Source organism: Rhyacophila brunnea, unplaced genomic scaffold (assembly GCF_057557595.1).
Source record: "Rhyacophila brunnea isolate RB1 unplaced genomic scaffold, BYU_Rbru_1.0 scaffold_10, whole genome shotgun sequence".
Taxonomy (NCBI): Eukaryota; Metazoa; Arthropoda; class Insecta; order Trichoptera; family Rhyacophilidae; genus Rhyacophila; species Rhyacophila brunnea.
In genome coordinates this window covers 10,220,022-10,230,839 of record NW_028232752.1, presented here as the reverse complement: position 1 = coordinate 10,230,839, position 10,818 = coordinate 10,220,022, and the positions used below count along the sequence as shown (strand labels likewise).

Genomic DNA, 10,818 nt, shown 5'->3' with positions numbered 1-10,818 from the left:
AAAATACAAAGCAAAGATTAATCTTGAAGAAAAAAGAAATATAAACAATAGGAATTTTGAAATGAAATGAAATGTACAATATATTACTGAAAATCTCTATGTTATTAACCCAATTGTTTACGGGCCGCACAAAATTGTGTTTTTGCTAATTACTTTTCAAATGCAAATTAACACGTTAATTACAAAATTAATTAAAAGGGCCCGTAAGCATTGGGTTAAGGAGCGCATTGATTAATTTCGTAGCGCTTGCTCTTGGTTACAGACTAAAAAATAGGTTGTCAACAAAAATAGATATCAACTCAAAATCTTATTTGTGGAATGAAATAAAATAATATTAAAATTAATATTTTACAATTTTAAATTTTACTTACGATATACTTTGATTGTTCCATCGGTATCTCCCAATGAATTTTTTGATACGCATTTATAAGAACCAAAATCAGCTTCACTCATCGATTTTATTGTCAATTTCATATGCATCTTATAGACATTGTCTGACATATGCGGTTCATATTTCCCTCCTTAAAATAAAAAAGTTGTAATTCAGTTACCATGCAATGATTTGGCTTTGGCATTGATACACCTCATTATCATGGGGTAACTGCCAAAAGTTTGTAAGTCTCAAAAACATGCTATGTGTTATCGCCATTTAAAAGTTTGCCATCTTCTATAAATCAATCTTAGCCGAAACGTAATTGAATTTAGATTTTTTTTTAATATATTGAAGTATATTCTATTATTTTATTATGTCAAATACCCGACAGTTCCATTTAACCAAAATTACCAGTTAACTGAAATGTAAAATCTACTATATTTTCACACTGTAATATAACTAGTAAGTAATATTGTCTAAAGATATAACAAAATAGCATTACCTATGTGTTACTTTAAAACAGAGCGTTGGAGCGGAGCTCGGAGCAGGAGCACGGAGTAGTGGAGCAATAGGGTTTTACCCGGAGCATCAAAAATTTGTAGTGCTCCACTGCTCCGGATGTTTTTTTTTTATTATTAAATTTTCGTCCTATCCTAATCCGATAAAAATATTAAATTTGACACTTTGCAACACTGGAATTATTTGAAATAGCTGAGTGATAGATAACCTCACTTTTTTCACAGACGAGGCAGATAATAAAATACAATTTGCTGTCGGGAATTTTGTTTAATAGAATTAATAATGGAAAGTACCTACGAATAATAAACCTTATTTCAAAACTAATTATTTTTTAAAATTCTAGCATTTGTATACATATAACACCTATTAAAACGTTTAACGCGGAGCCGAGCAGACTTTGAAGCAGAGATGGAGCAAGTATTAGGTCCCGGAGCAACACAAAAAGGATCTGCTCCAACGCTCTGCTTTAAAATTACAAACTTTTAGTATAACATTTTTTTAATGAAAATGGTATATTTTGACAGCAAGTATCATATGGAAATATTGTAATAATTCGTCATACAAACCTTTTAATTTACAAATATTTGATAAATTTAGACAAAATAAGCGTCGATTTACAAATTTTTTCCTTACCACATATTGAAAAATTATGAGTTAAAAAACTTTTATCAATTATTAGTATGACTACTTGAAAAAGTACCTATCTATCGTCGGATCGGGTTAATTGATGGTTAATTGAAAATACCCAAAAATTTCGACTTAGCAACTTTTGACAGCTACCTTATAGTATAAAATGAGGTGTACTATTATATTCTTAAAAACTCTAAAATAACATATTTGTGTTTAATGAAGTTCCATGCGAAAATGATTCGTTTTAAAATTTAAGCAATATACCTACTGATTTTTATTAATTGAAGAATTGCAATATATACTATGTTTTATGTTATATATAACCGTTCTGTACTTAAGTGTTTATGTTATGTTTTTAAATATTATTTTTTCACATAATAAAGAATATTAATATGTATTATTTTTTATTAGACTTTCCTTAAATGAGTAGATTAAAAACAAAGATATCTTCTTTATTACATCAAATTGAGAAATGCAGATAAAATTAATAAGTATTTTATAAGTTGTATTGCATTATATTGATAGAGTATAAATACTGAGAAACTTTATCCATTGTTTAAATTAATTTAAACATTACGTGTGGTGGTGGAAATTCACTTTAAATAGTAAATTGTAAAAGCATACAATATTTATAATATATATGACTAATATTGTATATTTAATTACACTATTTGAACAAACCTTGAGGAACAATCTCTCCCTTTTCTCGTGTCCAATAATTGATTGACTTAGGATACGCTTCTGAATTACACTCAAGTGTTAGAGGAGATCCTTCCACAGCCCCGACTAATTGATTTTGGATCCATATCATTGGAGGAACTACGAAAAAGATTTATAACATAGGTATATGTAAAATATTTATTAATACATCTAATAATTACTTATATAATGATTTAAATTGTTATGAAGTCTGGATGTTCCACAAAAGTAATATGAATATCATATAATTATTTAATATTTTGGTACTGTTCGGTTATCAGGAATACAGCGGAAAAAACATTTTGAAAATACCCGATATACTGGATTATTAATTATTAGTTTGGGATAGTTTAGGTTAGGTTAGGTGAGGTTAGGTTAGGTTAGGTTTGGTTAGGTTAACCTAACAAATATTACAGTTTATCGGGTATTTTAAAAATGTGTTTTCCGCTGTATTCCTGATAACCTAACAGTACCAATATTTTTTTATATATATAAAATATGTTATAAATTATCATATGCGGAAATCAGAGCATATAGACATCCACGACGGATGCCTTACAAACTAGGCTACTGTGGGTACTAATTAAAAATAATTACTTAGTCAGTATTTTTATTAAAAGTATTTTTTGTGATATTAAAAAAAGTAGTATTCAACATATTATTTTCTCCAAGCAACAAGATTTTTTAAATTTATATTTTTTTTAAATATAAAAAAAAATATTGTTAATTACAAAAATTAAACTTACAATGTACAATTAGCATTATTCTTTTGCTCACGCTAGGTGGAACCCCATTTGATGCAATGCATAAGTATGGGCCCATATGCAATCGGTTTACACGGCTTATATTTAATACTGATCCTTCCGTGGAAGTAACTGGAAAAAAATGAGAAAACATTAAAATTCAATTCATTTTTATTATTCACTTTTTGGCTATGATATCCACGAGTAGGTATGATAGCTTCCAGAAAATAGAACTTGCGTATCCCAGTAGTCGTTATGACTACAGGCCAGGTGTTTAATGCTAGAATAACAACGCGTAGTGTCTCGACATACGCTGGAAGGTGTGAGGGTCCATCCGAGATAAGGTAGTAAGATTTAGACTATCCGAACTTCATTGAGTCATATACACCATTGTATGATTATGAAGTGTATACACTAATCTCATATAAACGGTATAAAAAATGCAGTCTAAATATGTAGTGTACTTACAACTTATAAGTGATGGCAGTGGTTAGTAATTGTATTTGTATTGTAAAATGCAGTGACGAAGGGTGGAGGTAAGCTGTTAAGATCCGCCATAAATATTGCACACTAAACTTTGTCAGTCATACATACTTGTTTTCATTGAAATAAGACTACATTTTACAGATGGTGTTGGTTAGTTTTTAAAATTCAATTAAACCCTGCGAAAACCAAGCCATAATAGATAATAGTCAAAAAATACTCGTATATCTATAAAATATCTAAAATTATGCAATTAAATCATACATAAATTTGGATATTTTATAGATAGAATAATAATTTTTATCTACTACAGTTTGGTTTAGGCATATCTTGATGAATTAAAGAAATGAACCAACAATATGTGTAATATGTACGTATTCTTAATCTAACGAAAACAAATAAGTAAGAATGAATAAATGTGCACAATTTTGTCATATCGCCTAAAATATACCAATATTATTATGGTTTGGTTGAGACAGGGTTTAATTGATTTTTAAAATCCAACCAATACCATCTATAAATTGTAGTCTTATTTCAATAAAAACATATACCTACATTTGACTGAAAAGGGTTAATGTACACTATTTATGGCGGATCTTAACAGCCTACATCCACCCTTCGCCAATGGTAAAATGTGTGTATAGACCACTTATCTAGGTTGTGGAAAATGATAATTTAAATAAAATAGATAAATATTTTTTTATATAATGACGATGAACCTATCACATTGAAAGGCATACATGTTTTAAGCATGCATATTATGTTTTTCTTAGATTTAAATCCAATTAATGATTAATGGGAATCGTAATAATAATACCCATAAAATGAAAATAAAATATTATATATTTAACTACATTTGACAAGACATTAGATAAATATGTTACCCTCCTCTCCTGATTGAAGTTGAAAAAGTTCTCCTCCTTCTCGCCTCCACATGATCTGAGGCTGTGGAGCTCCTGTGGCTGCACAGCGAAGAGTTACGTTGGAACCCTCACGGACTACCATATCTGTACTGGTTGGATAGTCGAGAATGTCTGGCGGAACTGTCGACAAAGAAAGTTTTACATAATTAGGATTACATACTAGCCATTATTTTTAATTAATAATAATAATATTTAGTGACAATTCAACTTGTTTTACGCATAAAGATAGTACAGGGCAATCAATATTCTATATTTATATTGAGGTGTTACAGACTATACAAAAGATTTTAGAGTCGCATACCAATAATTGTAATTAGCAGTAATAATGACGTTGATATTTCATACCCTTAAAATTAATTTAACTTTGCCAATGCGTGTTAAATCGAGAGTAAGGATTCAATAGGTTGGGAAGATAACAAGGTGAAGGCCAAAATTATGCCCTCTGTTAATAAGATCCCTTTTATACTAGGTACGTACTGTAGTGTATTTTGTATTTTCGTTTATTTATTAAATTTATTTCCACAAAAATTTATAGTTAACGATATTCAAATATGTAATTACCATAGACTTTAAATTGATTATTTAACATTACTTCTCCCCAGCACTAGATAGAGCAATCACAAAATCGTGCTACTTCTTTTAGTTTATCGTTACGTCCCGCGCTTTCCATCATGCGAGGAGAGCACGCAGATCGTTTTTGAAACACTGAATGAGAGATGGAGTCATTTTTTTTAAGTTGTGCTACAAGGATACAGAGTATTGCACTCTTTGCTGGCATCCAGAGCCCATATCCAAGCCACATACGTGAGTTTTCATGATTAAGTCAATAACTGACTTACGTATTTCTGATGCATTCGTAACAGTGTATCCCTAAAATTTTGCGGAGACATTGATTCTTAAAGCTCATGCATAAAGTGGTCACGTATCACAACTATCTACAGGAGTGCAAGTAGAATACGACGTTTTGATTTTAGAAAAATATACTGGGATATAAAATATATTAGTCCATTCGATCGAAGATTTATTTAACTCAGCTTTAACGATTATGACGTGAAAAGCTTCAAGTATTATTATTATACTCATATATTTTTAAATATATTTACGGTATTTGAAATGCTTAATCAAGCTTTTGTTGGAGTTTAATATAAACAGAGTTTTAATGACATTTTTCTGTGAACCTACAAACAATTCTTTGAAGAAAAAAAAAACGTTTTTCATCATATTGCCAGAAGTCGGTATTTATTGACAACCGAAACGTGGCCTGGAAGAAAAATAAATAAGGGAAAAAATAATAAAAAAGACAAACTCCAGAAGCACCATAACGGTGTACGTATAAATAAAATTGAACGATTACACAACACGGTTACTTTGTAAAAGTTTGGATAAGGTTTTGCTATTGTATTATGAAACATGTTAATAAAATACACAGGAAAAATGAATCATTATATTATAAACAATAATTATTCTTTTAGTAATTCATAAACATGACTTCCTAAGTTTTTCTCATTATTGAAAGTTACCTAAATGTAATAGACATAACAATATAAAGTGGTTATTATGTAGGTATTATAATTGCAATATATTATATAGCAAGGTTTAAATTATTAAAAAAAATATTGTAACGTATATTGTAACGTAATATTGTAAAATGTTCTAACGTTATTTAATGAACGACTCATTAAATCACTCTATTTGGAGACTCTCGTTGACCAATACACAAAGCACATGTTTCTTATACCAGCGGTATAGGATTCAATTCATGGTTAGGTTACAATACATTACCTATGTGATTTTCTCAAGCTAGTGTGTTTTTGTGATATTTTTCGTAAGTCACCCTGGCCGCCACAAAGGCCAGATTTTAGGCATTTAAACAAATGTGACATCATACTGCTTCTCTTTGTTTCAATTGTTCAGCAGTTTTTATTAGTATTATTTTATAATTATAATTTAAATTTAGATAAATAAAACTATGTATGGTTTACTCTACTTGCTCATTAATCTAAAAGGAATACGTATCTTTAAAATTCAGTAAATTAAGACAGAGCACACTATTGAGTACGTCGTGGCCTCAGTCTTGAGTAATTGCCCCTGAGAGATTTCTAGGGATAAAAGACTGATTAAACATCCATTAAGGATTCGTATTATGTCTGATTAAGGGCAAATGTGGTGCTGGGTGGTTTGGCTTGGAGGAATCCATGTTAGTATTGTAATCAGTGACCTCAAATTGGTAAAAAAAATAATAATATTTTGCGAGTGGAATACTATTCCATAAAGAAAAATTAATTATAGATACGAGTGCATATAAATCTTCATTTTACGTTACGAATGGAATATCTCGAAATAAAAAAAAGATCGTTGGGTTTGCTGGATGATGAATGTGGTAGACGCTATTATATAAAAAAACAGACATATATTATATTGTAACAATAGAAAAACCTTTGTTTACATTATCTAGCCAAATATTACAAGCACTGACAAATGTAAAAAAAATAAAGAGTGACATTTGCCAGTATTGTTGGCCGAGTCACTTTCACATGTATGAAAGGCTTACCAAAGGGCACCAGTCCCCACGTCCTCATCGTGTTAAAAGGAGGATTACAAATTTTAGTACCACTAAAAGAGTGAAAGAGGGTGTGAAGGGGCGAATTCATTTTATATTGTTTTTTGTAAGCTTACTCGCAATGCGTTGAAACAGAACTTTGATACAGTGCGCGTCGAAAGATATATGAATTCAACGCTTGATACTATGTACAATTATGTAATATCATGAATATATAATTTTTTCAACGTCTCAAATTATTTGAACTGGTATAATATTTTCAAATTATAAAAATCACGTTACAATATACATTTGAAAAAATTGTCCACCCGGCATTTATTCTATACACGAGACTGCTATCGGCAGTTATAGAGGAATGTTTATCCTATTTATTATTTTTTCAATGTATATTTCAAGTGATATAATATAGCGTTATTTATGTATACGTGATAAACATATTTTTTTGATTTTGACTTATCTACTATTTTAACAACGTTTTTATTAGCTCGTATTCTTGTTGTCTCGTTGTTTGTCCAGTACAAATCTTGCAATCGATTTTCAACTAACTTCCCGACTAGCTAGACATTTGAAACTTTTAGAATATATCAGAACACGGTGCATTCTTTTAATACTTTTAGCTATCTTAAAGCAGAATTGAGTTCATTTTCAGTTAAGTCTTGTATGGAAAGTTATTTCAGAAGAATCCGTAAAAAGTAAAAGACTATTATTGGTTGTTAAGGGGGTGCTCCTAGCAACTAAATTATTAATATATACGTGCGTTATTATGAAAATTAAAATGAAATGTCAAAATGACATTTCAGTATTCTATAGTTGTTTGTTTTTTATTTACTTCATATCAAGTACAAGTTTGAGCATATTGAGCATAATAATTCAACAGCAAATATAAAAAAGTTGTATATAAAAAGCTCTTTTTTTATCTTGTAATAATTATTATACATAATTTTGCTTGCCCAAATAAGGATCTAACATAAGAACCATAATACATTTTATTTTACCAAAGTAATAAGGTATATACTTATGCACAATTTAATACTCGTAATTCAATTTTTTTATATTAACAATATCCACAGTTAAATAATATGAATAAAATTTTGTATGATAATGTAAAAAAAAACTATAGACAACATTATTTAGAAGTCGTTTTAAAAACTAAAGGACCTACGCCCACGATTGCCGAGTGGCTACCGCGTTGGTTTTTAATTTCATCGTTGTTGTTTCAATTTGTGTTTGGACAAAGAGTATGAATCTAATAGGTTCAGCAATTGGCTAACATTCATTTATCGTAAACACAAAAATCTGTAAATATAACTTCCACCTTGTGGAGGCTCATAATAATATTATAATCCTCTTGGATCAAAACATGGTAAAAAAAATAGTTTATACAAATAATATAATTTATTCGCGTAAATAGACTACTATTTCAGAAAACAATTACATCCACAAAATTTACTAATTTCAAATAAATAGGCAGGTAATAATATTTGCAAATTATGCGTTATTTTACTGTTTCATATCAAAGCATTATCTGCCTATTCCCATGGGACATCACTGAATTTTCATTGTAGAGTGTTAGTTCTGTGAAATCTAATAAAACAATATATATTATTTTCAAATATATATGACTGATTTGGAGGCCCCTTTTTCAATTTTTTGACGAATCGGTTGCGTTATTTGCGTCAAAAAAACGCTGCTGCATTATTCAACTTAAAAATACGTTTGTTCTACTTTTATTTTTTTTATCATCATATAAGTGTTATTTCTAAATACGTTTGTCAAATTAAATCATGAATAGGTACGATATATTATTCAGAATATAATTTTCTTCCGCAGAATATACTTCTTAGAAACTCATGTACCAGTAGATATATAGCTGGACGCGAAAATAACGATAATAGATACGATTACCGAGGACCTGTATTTTATGAGCCTCTCTATCTTTTAAGGTAAGGGGAGGGAGGACGGAATAACAAAGGACCACGTATTACAGAAGACATGCACAACTTTTTTATTACATACTAGGTAGGTACGATGGCGTTTGATATATTTTGATGACATGACGCATTCGGAATCAAAAGTGAAAATGTCCCTCGCAATCTGGCGCAGGTTTCACTATATTTGATACTCAAAGCGTACAATGTATTTTTTTCTATTCGGATACAAAATTGTGAATGGAAAATAGCTTGTACCCAATATTTTTAGAGTTATTGCTTTTTAGATACAATTGATATTATTCATTGAATTTGCCATAATCACTTTGAGGATCATCACCATTTGAAACAACAAATTATTGTGTAATAATATTATTTAAATATTCCTTTTTATGTTGGTTATTATGTTTAGTTTAATTTAGATTTTTTTAGTGTCCCTAGTAGTCCCAACTATCCATCCATATTTTAATTTTCAATTTACAATTTCAATTTATTTATTTTTTAACATATTGTTGACATTACAAATTATAAGTTTAAGACATTCACAACATGACATTTAGAAGCAAAGAAATATAAAACAGTATCACATAAAAAAGAGATAGATCAGTATAGAGATAGATAGTATGTTATTAAACAGTAGAAATGTGTAAATACAAAAAATATAAATTAGATAGGTACAATGAAGTACACCGGATGAGTTAAACAGACCCTATTTTAAGAATTTATAAAACAACGTCCACCTATACTCATCTCACGTAGGTGGAATATATCAACACCCGAAGCAATTTCGTTGAACATAGTTATCGCCCTCCCAATTGGCATTACCAGTGGCAGGTTGGTTCTGTACCTTGGGAGAATAAACAACTGATGGTCTCTATTTCTAAGATAGTTATCAGGGGGACACAGGTCAACACTGCCCAGAATGGCAAAGTTGTCATTTATACCTCGTATAAGTCGAAAAAAATACATAGCTAAATAAATATTTCTTCTAAATTGCAGACTGCAGTATAGAAGCATGGCTAAGAGAAAGCCAGTTGAATAAAGCCACGTTAGTATCCATACAACCTCAAGTAAAGGAGTCTCAAGAATTTTTTCTGAACCCTCTCCACCATAAGGCCATATTTCAACTGATGCGGTGCCTAAACAATAGACCCACTCTCAAGTCTGCTTTGAACTAAAGAAATTTAGTAAGTTTAGTAACTCTGTCATCGGATTTTCCATGCATCACGATGTGTGGAATCCTAATTTCGCTTATTATAACCAGTGTGCTTTTTCTACGTCCCAATCTGACCACATCCTAGACTAGACATTACCAAAATCTCAAATCTGTTAATTTCGTAATATAATCTCTGCGGTTTTTTTCTGAATACCTGAAATGAGATTTTATTTCTAGACGTTATTTACTACATAATAAAGCGTGAGCTTTGTCTGTTTTGATCTCAATCTTTTTTTTGAGAGATTTTCTTAATTAATTATTTTGGAAAAAAAAAATGGAAAACAAATTTGGATTTAATTTTTGAATTTTGAAAATGGCGGCGATACTACTTAATGAGAACTAATGCTAAGCCTCTCTTTAAGGAGAATTATTTACGGTGTTATAAGAACGGTTTAATCAGACTGCTATAATTATCTAAAATTAGTAATTAACGATTTTATATTATTAAAAATTTGATTGACAATTAATTATAAAATCAGGTAGTTAACATAATTTAACGTTATGGTGTATGATACATATATCGATTGAATACTAGATAGAAATTTATTGTACTTGCGATATGTTCCCACGGACAAGAAAAGTCAATCAAGAAGAGAATAATATCTACGTATAATCTCTACATATAAAAAATACAGCAGATGTCTCACAAAAACATCATAAACTATAGATTTTATGATGTGAACATTACTTTTCATGTTAACCCACCCTCTACAATATTGTTTCAATATAGATAGTTTACAATAA

General features: G+C 29.7%; 1 protein-coding gene across 1 annotated transcript in view; it reads right to left on the bottom strand.

Moving 5' to 3' along the window:
• Window positions 1-363: 363 nt before the first annotated feature.
• Window positions 364-10,818, bottom strand: part of LOC147078872 (neurotrimin-like) — a 48,798-nt gene continuing 38,343 nt past the window's right edge. Inside the window, exons 4-7 of the mRNA XM_085955269.1 lie at window positions 4,332-4,490; window positions 2,968-3,096; window positions 2,204-2,341; window positions 364-521 (exon numbers count right to left, since the gene is read on the bottom strand). Of these exons, the coding sequence (XP_085811395.1) occupies window positions 364-521; window positions 2,204-2,341; window positions 2,968-3,096; window positions 4,332-4,490 (584 nt within the window). The remainder of the gene's footprint in view (window positions 522-2,203; window positions 2,342-2,967; window positions 3,097-4,331; window positions 4,491-10,818) is intronic.